The sequence below is a fragment of the Engystomops pustulosus genome, chromosome 3, assembly GCF_040894005.1.
Source record: "Engystomops pustulosus chromosome 3, aEngPut4.maternal, whole genome shotgun sequence".
NCBI lineage: Eukaryota > Metazoa > Chordata > Amphibia > Anura > Leptodactylidae > Engystomops > Engystomops pustulosus.
The window spans coordinates 58,935,985-58,953,852 of NC_092413.1; the positions used below are offsets into that span (position 1 = coordinate 58,935,985).

Genomic DNA, 17,868 nt, shown 5'->3' on the forward strand with positions numbered 1-17,868 from the left:
CAGGCAAACATGCAAGATGCTACCAGTTGGCAGTCCATTTGCGGTGGGTGAAGGAGCCAGAGGCTACCTTCAGAAGGTCTATGGATGCTTGGCAAACATGCAAGATGCTACCACTTGGCAGTCCATTTGCGGTGGGTGAAGGAGCCAGAGGCTACCTTCAGAAGGTCTATGGACGCTTGGCAAACATGCGAGATGCTACCAGTTGGCAGTCCATTTGCGGTGGGTGAAGGAGCCAGAGGCTACCTTCAGAAGGTCTATGGACGCTTGGCAAACATGCGAGATGCTACCAGTTGGCAGTCCATTTGCGGTGGGTGAAGGAGCCAGAGGCTACCTTCAGAAGGTCTATGGACGCTTGGCAAACATGCGAGATGCTACCAGTTGGCAGTCCATTTGCGGTGGGTGAAGGAGCCAGAGGCTACCTTCAGAAGGTCTATGGACGCTTGGCAAACATGCGAGATGCTACCAGTTGGCAGTCCATTTGAGGTGGGTAAAGGAGCCAGAGGCTACCTTCAGAAGGTCTATGGACGCTAGGCAAACATGCAAGATGCTACCTGTTGGCAGTCCATTTGCGGTGGGTGAAGGAGCCAGAGGCTACCTTCAAGAGGTCTATGGACACCAGGCAAACATGCAAGATGCTACCAGTTGGCAGTCCATTTGCGGTGGGAGAAGGAGCCAGAGGCTACCTTCAGAAGGTCTATGGATGCTTGGCAAACATGCAAGATGCTACCTGTTGGCAGTCCATGTGCGGTGGGTGAAGGAGCCAGGGGCTACCTTCAAGAGGTCTATGGACACCAGGCAAACATGCAAAATGCTACCAGTTGGCAGTCCATTTGCGGTGGGTGAAGGAGCCAGAGGCTACCTTCAGAAGGTCTATGGATGCTTTGCAAACATGCAAGATGCTACCACTTGGCAGTCCATTTGCTGTGGGTGAAGGAGCCAGAGGCTACCCTCAGAAGGTCTATGGACGCTTGGCAAACATGCGAGATGCTACCAGTTGGCAGTCCATTTGCGGTGGGTGAAGGAGCCAGAGGCTACCTTCAGAAGGTCTATGGATGCTTGGCAAACATGCAAGATGCTACCACTTGGCAGTCCATTTGCGGTGGGTGAAGGAGCCAGAGGCTACCTTCAGAAGGTCTATGGACGCTTGGCAAACATGCGAGATGCTACCAGTTGGCAGTCCATTTGCGGTGGGTGAAGGAGCCAGAGGCTACCTTCAGAAGGTCTATGGATGCTTGGCAAACATGCAAGATGCTACCACTTGGCAGTCCATTTGCGGTGGGTGAAGGAGCCAGAGGCTACCTTCAGAAGGTCTATGGACGCTTGGCAAACATGCGAGATGCTACCAGTTGGCAGTCCATTTGCGGTGGGTGAAGGAGCCAGAGGCTACCTTCAGAAGGTCTATGGACGCTTGGCAAACATGCGAGATGCTACCAGTTGGCAGTCCATTTGCGGTGGGTGAAGGAGCCAGAGGCTACCTTCAGAAGGTCTATGGACGCTTGGCAAACATGCGAGATGCTACCAGTTGGCAGTCCATTTGAGGTGGGTGAAAGAGCCAGAGGCTACCTTCAGAAGGTCTATGGACGCTTGGCAAACATGCAAGATGCTACCTGTTGGGAGTCCATTTGCGGTGGGTGAAGGAGCCAGAGGCTACCTTCAGAAGGTCTATGGACGCTTGGCAAACATGCGAGATGCTACCAGTTGGCAGTCCATTTGCGGTGGGTGAAGGAGCCAGAGGCTACCTTCAGAAGGTCTATGGATGCTTGGCAAACATGCAAGATGCTACCAGTTGGCAGTCCATTTGCGGTGGGTGAAGGAGCCAGAGGCTACCTTCAGAAGGTCTATGGATGCTTGGCAAACATGCAAGATGCTACCAGTTGGCAGTCCATTTGCGGTGGGTGAAGGAGCCAGAGGCTACCTTCAGAAGGTCTATGGACGCTAGGCAAACATGCAAGATGCTACCTGTTGGCAATCCATTTGCGGTGGGTGAAGGAGCCAGAGGCTACCTTCAAGAGGTCTATGGACACCAGGCAAACATGCAAGATGCTACCAGTTGGCAGTCCATTTGCGGTGGGTGAAGGAGCCAGAGGCTACCTTCAGAAGGTCTATGGACGCTAGGCAAACATGCAAGATGCTACCTGTTGGCAATCCATTTGCGGTGGGTGAAGGAGCCAGAGGCTACCTTCAAGAGGTCTATGGACACCAGGCAAACATGCAAGATGCTACCAGTTGGCAGTCCATTTGCGGTGGGTGAAGGAGCCAGAGGCTACCTTCAGAAGGTCTATGGATGCTTGGCAAACATGCAAGATGCTACCAGTTGGCAGTCCATTTGCGGTGGGTGAAGGAGCCAGAGGCTACCTTCAAGAGGTCTATGGACACCAGGCAAACATGCAAGATGCTACCAGTTGGCAGTCCATTTGCGGTGGGTGAAGGAACCATAGGCTACCTTCAGAAGGTCTATGGACTCTAGGCAAACATGCTAGATGCTACCTTTAGGCAGTCCATTTGCGGTGTGTGAAGTAGCAAGTCGCTACCTTCATGTCAAATCCACATGGTGAAGGCGCATGCTGCAACCTTCAAGTCAAGTCCGGTAGGTGAAGACGCAAGACGCAACCTTCTTGTCAAGGCGCAAGACGCAACCTGCAGGTCGAGTTCGGTAAACGTCATACATTATGGAGGATACAGCGAGGCCTTGAACTGGAGCGGTGATCTACAGAAACAAAAGAAAATGTATGTAAGTGATTATGACTAAACATGGAGCTCAGGATACAAATATGCTTGCCACATCTTCTGCTACCATACAAATCCGGAGACCTCATAATTGATTTATTGAAGTCTCTGCTCATTACAGATTTGGGATTTCAGTAGAGGATTCTAAATCACTAGTTAATTCTATGCACATTTATATAGCAATGGCTATGGACACCTATCATTTCCATATTATACATCTTACAGGCAAGAGACTCATCTAATTGAGTGGTTACCCTCTGCCTGTCAGTGTGTTAAGATAAGGCGGCAGCAGAATTATACACATTAATACACAACCTGAAGAAAAATCATTCATTATATACACATCATTGCCCTGCGCACTACAATGAGAAGAGTAATGGATATCGTCCTACTACTTACCTGCTCCATTGCAGTAGTGTTGCCTCATCTGATTATACTATACTGGTGGTCAAGCTGCAAGCTACATGGGCCTCTACATGGGGTTATGGAGGGATTAGGAGATTGGGATGAAGAATTAGGCTGGGAGCAATGGGCCATCCACCACCATTGTCCTTGGATTGTTCTTACTATTTGGATGACCATCTGCTAAAGAGTGTGGCCACCCAGTTCCTGGTGATGACAGGGTGATACTGTGTTGACCATTCTGGACATACAAAGCTGAACTGGTTGAACATTTTTTGGTACTTAGATTTTATGTAGTGTGGTGGTTCAGCATAGTCCATAGTATCTTCCACATTGAGGTCAATGGCTTCTGACCTCAGGATTTCTGGTGGTGCCATCTTCCTAGCTTCCACATCTTCCCAGTTTATATCAGAGAAGAATTGATGTTCCCTGATGTCTCCATTGACTCCAAGGCGATGGAACTGGTCTTTGCACAACAGTCCTTGTAAAATGCTGACTGTGTCAGGGGGAAGAGACTCTGGGAAGTGTGGTTCATGATTGAGGACAGATTGCTCCAATTCTCTTGGACCTTCTCCAGGGAATGGATACCATGCTGTCACCAGCCCAAAGAGGATGACGCCAATGGCAAAATAATCCACAGCTCTCCCATGTGGTAAGCCAAGGATCATTTCTGGGGAGGCAAATCCTGCCGTTCCCCTACAGTCATCTGTAATCCTCTCAGCAACGCCTTTCACAGCCAGGCCAAAATCAGTGATTTTGATATGGCCTTCCGTGGTCAGGAGTAGATTTTCTGGCTTTAGATCTCGATGAAGAATCCCTTTGCTGTGGAGGAATTCTGTGCCACAGACCACTTCTGCTATGATGAATGTTACAGTCGCTGTATCAAGAGGACACATTTCTAGGATAAGATCAAGCAGGTCCCCTCTAGTGGCCACTTCCATCACGTAATACACAAAGTTAAACGTGTGGAAGGCAGCCAGCCCATGGATGAGAAATGGGCTGGCATGGGAGAGTTGAAGGATGTGTCGCTCTACAAAGCTGTAGCCAGCTTCAGTGTAATCCCTTTTATCGATGACCTTGATGGCAACGCGCTCTCTGCGAATCCTATCTGTCGCCAGGTAGACTTGAGCAAAGCCTCCTTGACCCAGTAAGCGGTGGAACGTGAAGGACTCCAGTGATAGGGGCACTGTGGCAGCGGATGCTTGGGCAGAGGTGCCGGCTTCTACCACAGAGGTTTCAGCTGTGGTGTCCTGGTATCCGCTGCTCGAAGATGACTGTGCAGACCTGCGGGGCTCCTCTCTGGTAGTAGGGTCAATAGAGCTGGGGTCACGGCGGACATCCTGCGCAGATCTACAAGTATCCATCTTCTTTTTGCTAGATTGTATGGTGTGCTGTTTCTCTTCATCATCCTTCTGGTCTTCTGTATGTGACATACTGGCTGTAAAAAAAAGCATATATATATCATGTCAGTGGAATGAGACATGGCATATTATCGTGATTTGTATCCAATACGTGTCACTATGTATAAATGTATATTTACTGTCAACCAATCATTGCTTCTTTTCACCCCTTACCGACATGTGACGTAATACTACGTCACATGTCGGGTCCCGGTACATGGAGAGGGCTCGCGGGCCGAGCCCTCTCCATAGCCGGTAAGTCTTTGCTGCATATTGCAGCAAAGGCTTACCTGTAACACCCGCGATCAGTGCTGGCACCTTTGCCGGCGGCATTAAAAAGACGGCGGCGCGCAGGCGCCGCCATCTTTCCGTGGATCGTCGCTCCCCGTGACGTCATGAAGAGCGGCGATCCGTCGCCATGGTAGCTTCGGGTCTCACGAAGACCCAAAGCTACTTCGGGTTAACCCATTCATTACCATGTGATGTCAGCACATGGTAATGTATGAGTAGTAAAATCCCCATATACTGCCATACTGTAGTATGGCAGTATATGATAGGATCGTACAGACACCCTAGGGTTAAAGTACCCTAGGGAGTCTGAAAAATAGTAAAAATAAAAAAAAGTTAAAATAAAAAAATTATAATAAAAAAACCTAAAAATTCAAATCACCCCCCTTTCCCTAGAATTGATATAAATATAAATAAACAGTAAAAATCATAAACACATTAGATATTGCCGCGTCCGAAAATGCCCGATCTATCAAAATATTATAATGGTTTTTCAATGCGTTAAACCTCGTAACGGAAAATCGCGCCCAAAGTCGAAAATGGCACTTTTTTGCCATTTAAAATTTTTTTTAAAATTCTATTAAAAGTGATCAAAAGGTCGTACAATACTAAAAATGAAACCATTGTAAACGTAATCGAAATCCGCAAAAAACTACACTACCCATAGCTCTATACACAAAAGTATGAAAAAGTTATTAGCCCCAGAAGATGGCAAAATCCCCCCAAAAAATTTTGTACAGGAGGTTTACATTTTTTTAAATGTATGAAAACATTATAAAACCTATACAAATTTGGTATCCCCGTAATCGTAGCAACCCAAAGAATAAAGTAGACATGTCATTTGGGGTGCACAGTGAAATCCGTAAAATCCAAGCCCACAAGAATACGGCACAAATGCGTTTTTTTACCAATTTCACTGCATTTGGAATTTTTTGCCCGCTTCCCGGTACACGGCATGGAATATTAAATACCACCATTTTGAAGTGTAATTTGTTACGCAGAAAATAAGCCATCACACAGCTCTGTACATGGAAAAATAAAAAAGTTACAGATTTTTGAATGTGGGGAGTGAAAAATGAAAAAGCAAAATCGAAAAAGGGCCGCGGCGGGAAGGGGTTAAATCAGTGCAGTGATCACATGGTCTAAACACTTCAGCCAACAGATTAAATATCCATATGTACTACATACACCGATTGTGCTATGTGCAATAAACACTTCTTTTACATAGAAATGATCCTTAGTAATTTCCTACCTTTGCTGTCGGCCATACTGTCCTCCATGTTGATATGACTGGGTCCAGGGATCTCATTAGAAGGTTCCTCATTGACGATATAGGTCCCTCTGTGTTTGAGACCAGCAATCCACCTCCGTGGTCTCCGGAGCAGGGCTAAAAAGCGGTTTCTTGGTCTACCCGTAGCTTTCTCCAGTTTCTTTGGTGCCCGTGGTTGCACTTCTGCCTCTATTTCTTCATCCTCTGAGATTTTATTCTCCAGTTGTTCACCATTTTTGCTGTCCTCATTCTGTTTGCTGCAGTATTCGATGTACTCTTCATCCAGGCTGTGGAGCTGCTCCTGGATCTGGTTATATTCTTTCAGGATGACTTGCTCCACCATGTTGCCTGTCTGATGATCCATGTTGTTTCTGACCACCTGGCCGACCCGTAGTAATTTCCTACCTTTGCTGTCGGCCATACTGTCCTCCAAGTTGATATGACTGGGTCCAGGGATCTCATTAGAAGGTTCCTCATTGACAATATAGGTTCCTCTGTGTTTGATACCAGCAATCCACCTCCGTGGTCTCCGGAGCAGGGCTAAAAAGCGGTTTCTTGGTCCACCCATAGCGTTCTCCAGTTTCTTTGGTGCCTGTGGTTGCATTTCTTCATCCTCTGAGATTTTATTCTCCAGTTCTTCACCATTTTTGCTGTCCTCATCCTTTTTGCTGTAGTACTCTTCATCCAGGCTGTGGAGCTGCTCCTGGATCTGGTTATATTCTTTCAGGATGACCTGCTCCACCATGTTGCCTGTCTGATGATCCATGTTGTCTCTGACCACCTGGCTGCGTGTGCTGCCTTTTATACCTTAGTGCAGCCCCGCCCCCTGGCTATCTTGCTCCGGATTGGTCAATTTTCAGTGGGCGTGGCTACTTTCCTGCCTCCTGATTGGACAGTGAGCTGGAATTGATCTGGCATTATGATGTCATCAGCCATTGGGGGAGATTCTCTGTCATTGTGACATCATCATTCATGTCTTTTACAGTATGTTTACTGCATTTGAATTTATGTATGTGTGTACATACTGCATACACTATGTATATGTTACATGGTATATTAATATTGTGTATGTCCTGGTTTGGTTGCATGCACATCACACACACGTCACCTTCAGAAGAATATATTGAGAGAATTATCCACAGATTATCTTCCCTTTTGGCTGTAATTTATCTCACTATGTAGCCACTAATTAAAGCTATAATGAGAAAGGGGGTAACACACCGAAACTTTGCCAGTTTTGGAATAAACTCTTCTTCACTTTTACCTGTTTGTATCTGGAGTGCTGCTTCTTTTTTGGATTTTATGGATAGATTAAAGTCAGTAGGTGCATGGGAATTTTATACTGTATATTACAAACGCCATTATGTTTATTAAATATCCAGCAAGTGAACACAGCCTAATATGGCGCTCATACTTATCACCACATTCTTTCACTATATTTACACCAAACAACTGACCTGCTATAAACGCATTGGGGCTCATTTACTAAGGATCCGCGGACCGAATTTTCGTCGTGTTTTCCGGCAATTTCCGAGTTGTGCCGCATTTAACAGGGGTTTTTGGCGCACACGATCGGATTGTGGCGCATCGGTGCCGGCTTTCAAGCGACACAAATCGAGGGGCGTGGACGTCGGACAACCCGACTGATTCTGAAAAACCGCAGAATTTAACCACGAAATTGTGTCACAAGATCAGCACTTACATGCACCGGGAAGAAGAAGGTGAACTCCGGCGGACCTCAGCTGGGGAAGCGACACATGCAGGAAATTGGATGCACGATCTTAGTGAATCGCGGCAGACCCGAATCCTCGTCGGACGACGCACAGCAGGGATCGCGACGGGACGGGTAAGTAGGTGTGTCCCATTGATTATATTATGTATAATGATACAACTGCCACCACTAGGTGGAGATCAGTAAATCGCAATGATTGCAGCTTCTACTGAACTCAATGGAAGCTGGAATTATATAATTGCACTAAGCTAGTGAAAGGAGATAATGATCAGTGCTGGGCCCCAAACACTTTCCTGTACAGTCATGGCCATAAGTTTTGAGAATGACACAAATATTATATTTTCACATGATCTGTTGCCCTCTGGTTTTTATGGGTATTTGTCAGATGTTTTTATCACATACAGAAATACAAGTGCAATCATAGTATGAAAGAGAATCCTATTGGATTTATAAATTATGTACGTTAACACCTAATGGCCAAAATGAGGCCATTGAATCGGTCTGAACAAGGCATTTAACAAAATTGTACTCTCTCAACCCCCCCCCCCCCCATTAGACCATTTTTGGCACATGCACCTTGAAGAGCTATTCTCCTTTGTCTACATTACTTGCAGCAGTCTTTTTTACTTACCCCGGTATTGGTCGTATCCGTAACAACACATCTAGCATACGAGCTCAGCGAAACATCGCGACTGGGTCTTTAATTTTGCCCCTCTGAGCGATCCGTAGCCACACATATGAACGCAGTGGTTCAATGCCAATTACGTAATACCGCAGCTCCTACCAGCGATTCCTCTTCATGGTTTAATATCGTACGGGTTCTTCTGCCCTTTTTAACTTATCGTGACATCCTGATCAGGGGCAACTTCTGATCTTCCGGATCTTCAAGGTTATTTTAAGTGTGTATAGATTTAGATATGTATTTACTATTATTTTTTATTGCAGAATATACATTGTTTAAAATGGGAGTTGAATTTTGACCCTCTGGTACCACACGTGACATTGATGTTGTTTCCGGTCCTCCCGGTGTCTATCGTGATTGTGTTTGTATATATATAAGTTGAAGTTTTATCATTGTATTATGCCTGATGAAGGCCCCAATATGGGGCTGAAACGCACCGCGTATCCCCCAATAAAACATTGTATCTTCATGTGATCCCCTCCGGCTCGTGGATTCATCTAAGCGCCGGTTGCCTTTTACATCTCCCTCTGACGGGTAACGTGCACCTTCACCACGACTTTCCAGGATCCTGGTCTGGTTTAAAGCGTGGATATATACACTGGCCTGGCTGCTACACTTACATAAGGCGATTCAACATCATTCCTAAGGTGAGAGTCCAATCTTCTTTCGCTATCGTTACCAGTTGCCATAACGTTATTTCACCAGGGTAGCGCCTTTGTCTTTTTGTGCTTGTTTCCCTGTGGTTGGGCAAGGGGATTATTCCATCTGCCCCCACGTCTCCAGGTAATCTATAATCATATTATGACTAACAAAAGTTTTCATTGACAGTTAGAAGGAGTTAATGCAGCAAGTCAATATTTGCAGTGTTGACCCTTCTTCTTCAGGACCTCTGCAATTCTCCCTGGCATGTTCTTAATCAACTTCTGGACCAAATCCTGACTGATAGCAGTCTATTCTTGCACAATCAATGCTTGCATTTTGTCACAATTTGTTGGTTTTTGTTTGTCCACCCGTCTCTTGATGATTGACCACAAGTTCTCAATGGGATTAAGATCTGGGGAGTTTCCAGGCCATGGACCCAAATTTTCTATGTTTTGTTCCCTGAGCCATTTATTTATCACCTTTGCTTTATGGCAAGGTGCTCCATCATGCTGGAAAAGGCATTGTTGATCACCAAACTGCTCTTGGACGGTTGGGAGAAGTTGCTCTTGGAGGACATTCTGGTACCATTCTTTATTCATGGATGTGATTTTAGGCAAAACTGCCGATTCCCTTGGCTAAGAAGCAACCCCCCACATGAATGGTTGAAGGATGCTTTACAGTAGGCATGAGACAAGACTGGTAATACTGCTCACCTTGTCTTCTCCGAACAAGCTGTTTTCCAGATGTTCCAAACAATCGGAAAGGGGATTCATCAGAGAAAATGACTTTACCCCATTCCTCAGCAGTCCACTCCCTGTACCCTTTGCAGAATATCTGTCTGTCCCTGATGTTTTTTCTGGAGAGAAGTGGCTTCTTTTCTGCCCTCCTTGACACCAGGCCTTGCTCCAAGAGTCTCCGCCTAACAGTGCGTGAGGAGCAACAATGGAACCTCTCTCATTGAATTCCTTGATGATGCGATAGATTGTTGACTGAGGTGCAATCTTTCTAGCTGCGATACTCTTGTTAGGCCAGTTTTGTGCAGTGCAATGATGACTGCATGTGTTTCTTTAGAGATAACCATGGTTAACAGAAGAGAAACAATGATGCCAAGCACCAGCCTCCTTTTAAAGTGTCCAGTGGTGTGATTCTTACTTAATCATGACAGATTGATCTCCAGCCCTGTCCTCATCAACACCCACACCTGTGTTACTGGAGCAATCACTGAAACGATGTTAGCTGCTCCTTTTAAGGCAGGCCTGCAATGAAGTTGAAATGTGTTTTGGGGGAAAAATATTGACTTTGCAATGAATTACTGTTAAGCTGATGACTCTAACATTCTGGAATATATATAAGACATGATGGCATCATTTAATTTATTATATAATTTTGACCCACAGTCAAAGTATATGTAATATAATATATGAAGGGAATGCAGTGTATAAAAAAAAGAGGCATTTGATATAAAATAATTCAATGAGTGTATATTAAATATGATATAATTCAAAATGGGGGTTGCAATATATAAAATCATTAATAAGCAGTTCAGAAAATGTAATTGATTACTGGGTGCATTATATATACAGGCGGTCCCCTACTTAAGGACACCCGACTTACAGACAACCCATAGTTACAGACAGACCACTCTGACCTCTGGTGAAGCTCTCTGGATGCTTTACTATAGTCCCAGACTGCAATGATCAGCTGTAAGGTGTCTGTAACAAAGCTTTATTGATAATCCTTGGTCCCATTACAGCAAAAAATGTTTAAACCCCAATTGTCACTGGGGCCAAAATTCTTTTTGTCTGGTTCTACAATTATAAAATATACAGTTTCGACTTACATACAAATTCAACTTAAGAACAAACCTCCAGACCCTATCTTGTACGTAACCCGGGGACTGCCTGTAATTTATTCCGGGAGAAAAGCGTATGCTTTTATAGGATAAGTAGTGAATATTGAAATATACACTCACCGGCCACTTTATTAGGTACACCATGCTAGTAACTGGTTGGACCCCCTTTTGCCTTCAGAACTGCCTCAATTCTTCGTGGCATAGATTCAACAAGGTGCTGAATCTTGGAGATTTTGGACCATATTGACATGATCGCATCACACAGTTCCGCAGATTTGTCGGCTGCACATCCATGATGCGAATCTCCCGTTCCACCACATCCCAAAGATGCTGTATTGGATTGAGATCTGGTGACTGTGGAGGCCATTTGAGTACAGTGAACTCATTGTCATGTTCAAGAAACCAGTCTGAGATGATTCCAGCTTTATGACATGGCGCATTATCCTGCTGAAAGTAGCCATCAGATGTTGGGTACATTGTGGTCATATAGGGATGGACATGGTCAGCAACAATACTCAGGCAGGCTGTGGCATTGCAACGATGCTCAATTGGTACCAAGGGACACAAAGATTGCCAAAAAAATATTCTCCACACCATGACACCACCACCACCAGCCTGAACCGTTGATACAAGGCAGGATGGATCCATGCTTTCATGTTGTTGACGCCAAATTCTGACCACCCAATGTCGCAGCAGAAATCGAGACTCATCAGACCAGACAACGTTTTTCCAATCTTCTACTGTCCAATTTCGATGAGCTTGTGCAAATTGTAGCCTAGTTTCCTGTTCGTAGCTGAAAGGAGTGGCACCCGGTGTGGTCTTCTGCTGCTGTAGCCCATCTGCCTCAAAGTTCGACGTACTGTGCGTTCAGAGATGCTCTCCTGCCTACCTTGGTTGTAACGGGTGGCGATTTGAGTCACTGTTGCCTTTCTATCAGCCCGAACCAGTCTGCCCATTCTCCTCTGACCTCTGGCATCAACAAGGCATTTCCGCCCACAGAACTGCCGCTCACTGGATGTTTTTCTTTTTCGAACCATTCTCTGTTGTTGTGCGTGAAAATCCCAGTAGATTAGCAGTTTCTGAAATACTCAGACCAGCCCTTCTGGCACCAACAACCATGCCACGTTCAAAGGCACTCAAATCACCTTTCTTCCCCATACTGATGCTCGGTTTGAACTGCAGGAGATTGTCTTGACCATGTGCCGCCATGTGATTGGCTGATTAGAAATTAAGTGTTAACGAGCAGTTGGACAGGTGTACCTAATAAAGTGACCGGTGAGTGTATATTGAGGGGGAAACCAAGGGCAAAGTATGTCTTTATATACATGTAGGGTGCTCATTGTGGTCCGTGTAATGAAAGGACCATTTCTTATTTAGGAGCACAGTGTGGATATATTTGTTATCCAGGGACTCTATACTGCAAGTGAGTGTGGTATTTTTGGGGGAGCAGTACGGAAATGTGCTGCAAATAGCTGATAACATCTGGAGGCAAATGGTGAAGGCATTTCTGTCACGGCTGCCAAATGTCATCGTCCAGTTCTGGTCAAGCAAAATACCTGCTTCCAAGATGATGACTTCCACAGCATCCTGGCTTTGTCCAAAGACATATGTGACAATCCACATTTTGACAACTAGTCAGAAATATTCCATGTATAATATGTTATAGCAGCGAATCAGGACACACCAAAAGTAAAGGTGACATGGGTTGAAAAGATTGGTTCATGTTGACCTAATTCCTAACGGGAGCTGTGATTTATTATGGTGGAGATTCTTGGGTGCTCCCATACAACAACCTCCATTACTTGAATGTAATCCACCACCCAGCTGATGTTTGCTATGCGATTTGCCCACCTGTTGGCAGTCCATTTGCGGTGGGTGAAGGAGCCAGAGGCGATTCTATTCCGATTCCTATTTATATCGGGGAGTGTGGGTAAAGCGGGGCCACCGTTACAGAGCGCAGCAGGGGAAACAGTGTCTGAAGGATTTAGTCATGTAGATTAGGGTGGTTACAAGATTTGGATGAAAGAGCTCTATGGCGGAAGGCTGGAGGAACAGTGGGGATATGTTTGAAAGGTCCTGGATTGGTGGAAATGTCACCAGCAGCAAGGAGTATCAGAGATAGAGATAGCAGGTGAGAGAAGGATAGAGAGTGCGGTGGTTGCTCCTTTTTGCAAAGTAGGAGTGTAGCACTCAGGTAAGCAATAGAGATGAGCGAGCATACTCGTCCGAGCTTGATGCTCGTTCGAGCATTAGTGTACTCACAACTGCTCGTTGCTCGGGCAAGTATTTCGCCAGCTCGAGAAAATGGCATCTCGCAGCGTTTAGATTTTTGGCGGGCAGAAACAGAGCCAATCACAAGCCAGGAGACAGACATCCAGCATCACGTGGTACACTTACATGTAGATAGCAGTGGTTGGCTGGCCTGATCAGGTGAAACTGCAATATACTAGCCCCTGCCCGCACTGCTCGGATCTTTCTCTGTCTGGATGCCGAAAGGGATAGAGCTGCTGCTGGTGAGGGATAGCGTTAAGGTGTTACTGTTAGACAGGAGTGATTCTCCAAGAACCCAAAAGCCCTTGTTAGGGTTACATTAGCGTCTTTCAAAAACTTAAAGTGACAGTCACAGCACAAAATCCTTTTGTGTGCTGTCAGTGTTGGTTAGAAACTAGCCATAGCAATCATCTTCTGAGGTTGCTGTCTGATTTCTTCTACATGTTTTTTTCTATATTAAAAAAAAAAAATTCCAGTTTATATATCTGTTTTGTCTATAAAATAGACTTTAATTTGGAAAATGTTGAACCCGAGGGCTAAGGGTAGAGGACGAGAACGAGGGCGTGGGCATCCAATTACTGCAGGCGTCAGAGGCCATGGTCCTGGGCGGGGTGAGACACCACCTGCTGATGAGGGAGCAGGGGAACGCTGCAGAGCTACACTCCCCAGCTTCATGTCTCAAGTTACTGGGACTCGTGGTAGAGCACTGTTGAGGCCAAAACAGTACGAACAGGTGATGTCGTGGATTGCGGCCAATGCTTCAAGTAAATTGTCCACCAGTCAGTCTTCCACACAGTCCACCCATGTTACCCAAGTGAGCGCTTCTCCACCTCAACCTCCTTCCCCCCAGTCTGCCCCCTCCCAGAAAAATTTGGCATTTGAGCCGGCATACTCTGAGGAACTGTTTTCTGGACCCTTCCCAGAGTCACAAACCACTTGTCAGGTTGCTGCTGAGCTCTTTCCCGATGCTCAGGTTTTCCACCGGTCGCAGTCTGTGGGTCATGATGACATTGTTGACGTAGTGGAAGAAGTGTGTAAAGAGGTGTCAGACGATGAGGAGACATGGTTGCCAGACAGTGGTGAAGTTGTTGTCAGGGTAGGAAGTCCGAGGGGGAGCAGACTGAGGGATCGGAGGATGATGAGGTGACAGACCCAAGCTGGGTTGATAAGCAGGGTGAAGACAGTGCTTCTGAGACGGAGGCGAGTCCTATACCTGAACAGGTTGGAAGAGGCAGTGGTGGGGCCATACAGAGAGGCAGGGCAAGAGCTGGTGCATCAGCGCCAAATGTTTCATGTAGTGAAGCTTCCGTGGCGAGGGCTAGATTTTCTGAAGTCTGGAGGTTCTTTAAAGAAAAAGCGGATGACCGACGGACTGTGGTGTGCCACCTGTGCCACACCAGTATACGCAGGGGATCCACCACTACTAGCTTAACCACCACCAGTATGTGCAGGCATATGAATGCTAAACACCCCACTCAATTGGACCAAGGCCGTTTACCTCCGGCCGGGCCCACCACTGCTCCTTCCCCTGTGTCATTTGCTCCCTCTGCTAGTCATCCCCCTGCCCAGGACCCCGGCACAAACACCTCCCGCTCGTAAACAACACCTTCGCCTCCACAGCGTCCACCAATGTCTCCATGCGCAGCGTTCAGCTGTCTATAATCCAGACGCTGGAGCGCAAGAGGAAATACAGTTCCACATGCCCAAGCCCTCAACGTCCACATCTCCAAATTACTGAGCGTGGAGATGCTGCTGGTAGAGACCGAGGCCTTTTGCAACCTCATGGCGACAGCCGCCCCTCGGTATTCGGTCCCCAGCCGCCACTACTTTTCCCGATGTGCCGCCCCAACCCTGCACCAGCACGTGTCAGACAACATCATCCGTGCCATGACCAACGCCGGTTCTGACAAGGTCCACCTAACCAGGGCCACTATGTATCACTGACGGCACATTGGGTTAACTTGGTGGAGGCTGGGACCGCGTCTGACCCTGGGGCCGCTCATATACTGCCGAGGATTGCGGGGCCTACCTCGGTCACGGTCCCTCAGGCCTAATATGCCTCCTCCTCCTCCCACCCCTCCTCCACCTCCTCCTCCGAATTACCATCCATGGGCATGGCGCCATCAGTAGGTAGCTCTAGACGCAGCAGCAGTGGCGTCGCTAAGTGACAGAAGGCGGTGCTCAAACTGCTGAGCCTAGGCGATTAAAGCCACACCGCCCAAGAGCTATTACAGGGCATCACGACGCAGACCGATCTGCAGCTGGCACCGCTGAACCTGAAGCCAGGGTATGTGTGACAATGGCCGTAACCTGGTGGCGGCTCTGCAACTCGGCTGACTGACACATGTGCCATGCCTGGCCCATGTGTTAAATCTCATAGTTCAGCGGTTCCTCAAGACATACCCCAATCTGTCTGATTTGCTCACGAAGGTGCGCCGCATCTGTGCGCATTTCAAAAATTCGACCACAGATGCTGCCACTCTCAGGGCCCACTCGCCGACTGTTGTGTGACGTGCCCACCAGGTGCAATTCCACATTAACCATGTTATCCAGAGTTTACCAGCAGCGCAGAGCGATTGTAGACTGCCAGATGTCAACTTCCACCAGAACTGGTAGTCAGGTAGTCACGTAGTCTACAATGAGGAGTGGATGTCTGATATCTGTCAGGTGCTGAGTAACTTTGAGGAGTCAACACAGATGGTCAGTGGCGATGCCGCCATCATCAGCCTCACCATCCCGCTGCTTGGCCTGTTGAAAAACTCTCTGGTCAGCATGAAGTCGGAAGCTTTGTGCTCGTCACAAGAGACGGGGGAAGAAGATAGCCAGAGCACTCTCCGGTCTGTTTCTTAGCGCGTGTCAGAGGAGGTGGAGGAGGAAGAGGAGGAGAACATTGGCGACACAGAAGAGGGGACCATTGCTCAGTCCTTAACTGTTCAGCGTGTATGGGCAGAAGAAGAGGAGTTGGAGGAGGAAATGGAGAGTCAGGCCAGTGAGGGGAGTGAATTGTTGTGCGTCGGGACTCTGGCGCATATTTTGCAGATTTCATGCAAGGCTGCCTATCCCGTGACCCTCGTGTTCAAAGAATTTTTTCCAGCACCGATTACTTGGTATTCACTCCCCTGGACCTACGGTACAAGCAAAATCTTTCCACTCTCCTCACTGGAGAGGAAAGGAGTGTGAGAATGCATGAATTCCAGCAGGCCCTGGTGCACAAGCTGAAATAGTTTTTCCCATCTGACACTGCTAGCGGCAGAGGGCATCTGCGGGACAAGAGGGGGAGTAGGCAAGCAGGCAGCTTGTCCACCAATGGCAGGGGTACACTTTACAAGGCTTTTGACAGTTTTATGTCACCCCAGCAAGACACTGTCAACTGTCTCCAGTCTCGGCAGAGTAGGGGTGATCTTTACAGAAAGATGGTGAGGGAGTACGTAGCTGACCATACCATCGTCCTAGATGATCACACAGCTCCCTACAACTACTGGGTTTCAAAGCTGGACATCTGGCCCAAACTGGCGCTGTACGCCTTGGAGGTTCTTGCCTGCCCTGCGTGTTGTCCGAGCGGGTTTTCAGTGCAGCTGGTGGCATCATCACCGATAAGCGTACACGCCTGTCGACTGGCAGGCTGACGCTTATCAAGATGAATCAAGCATGGATTTCTCATGATTTCCATTCTCCACCAGGTGAAAGCAGCTCAATCTGAATAATTCACATGTATGCACTCATTCTCCTCCTTCTCCTCCTCTTTGTACACTAAAGCAGAGGCTACTGGATATTTTCTGCAGGGCCAACTGGCTCTAGCTATAGTATTTATCTATTTAATTTTTCTGAAGGGCCACCTACCCGGTCCTCTGTTTTAAAAAATTTTTGGGAGTGCCACATACAGGTACTCTTTTTTTAAAAAATTTTTTTGACGGGCCACCTACCCAGGCCTCTGTTTTGAAAACTTTTTTGGACTGCCACATACAAGTACTCTATGTATTTAATTTTCCTGGCATTCCACCTACCCGCTCTCTGGATGCTTTACTATAGTCCCAGGCTGCAATAATCAGCTGTAAGGTGCCTGTAATGAAGCTTTATTGATAATCCTTGGTCCAATTACAGCAAAAACTTTTGAAACTCCAATTGTCACTGGGGCAAAAAATGTTTTTGTCTGGATCTACCATTATAAAATATACAGTTTCGACTTACATTCAAATTCAACTTAAGAACAAACCTACGGACCCTATCTTGTATGTAAACTGGGGACTGCCTGTAGTATGATGTGTTCAAATCCGGTTCAATCCTGGTTTAATTCTGCTCATTGCAGGAAATGCAAGATGCAACACTACCTGTTTGCAGTCCATTTGCGGTGGGTAAAGGAGCCAGAGGCTACCTTCAGAACGTCTTTGCATTTCTCCTCTATGTTGGGTATACCCAGATGCTATATTTATGAAGTTGGGCTGGGGACTTGTTTCTCACATGACACCATCCAGCCAACCCCACATTTAACTTCTTTAATTAAAGAAGATGTAAATGTCATATACCTTACTCCTATACAATACATTTGTTTTACATGATACCTTTATAATGAACCACTCGGATGCTAAAGAGCAGCTTGTCTCT

At 46.7% G+C, this 17,868-nt stretch overlaps 1 protein-coding gene across 1 annotated transcript; it reads right to left on the bottom strand.

The window, feature by feature from the left end:
• Positions 1-1,888: 1,888 nt before the first annotated feature.
• On the bottom strand, positions 1,889-6,846 carry LOC140120477 (uncharacterized). Its single transcript, XM_072139503.1, has 3 exons — positions 6,070-6,846; positions 3,127-4,567; positions 1,889-2,707 (listed from the first exon to the last, which is right to left on the bottom strand). The coding sequence occupies exons 1-2, from the start codon at positions 6,830-6,832 to the stop codon at positions 3,294-3,296; spliced, it is 2,037 nt and encodes a 678-aa protein (XP_071995604.1). The 5' UTR covers positions 6,833-6,846; the 3' UTR covers positions 1,889-2,707; positions 3,127-3,293.
• Positions 6,847-17,868: the final 11,022 nt, after the last annotated feature.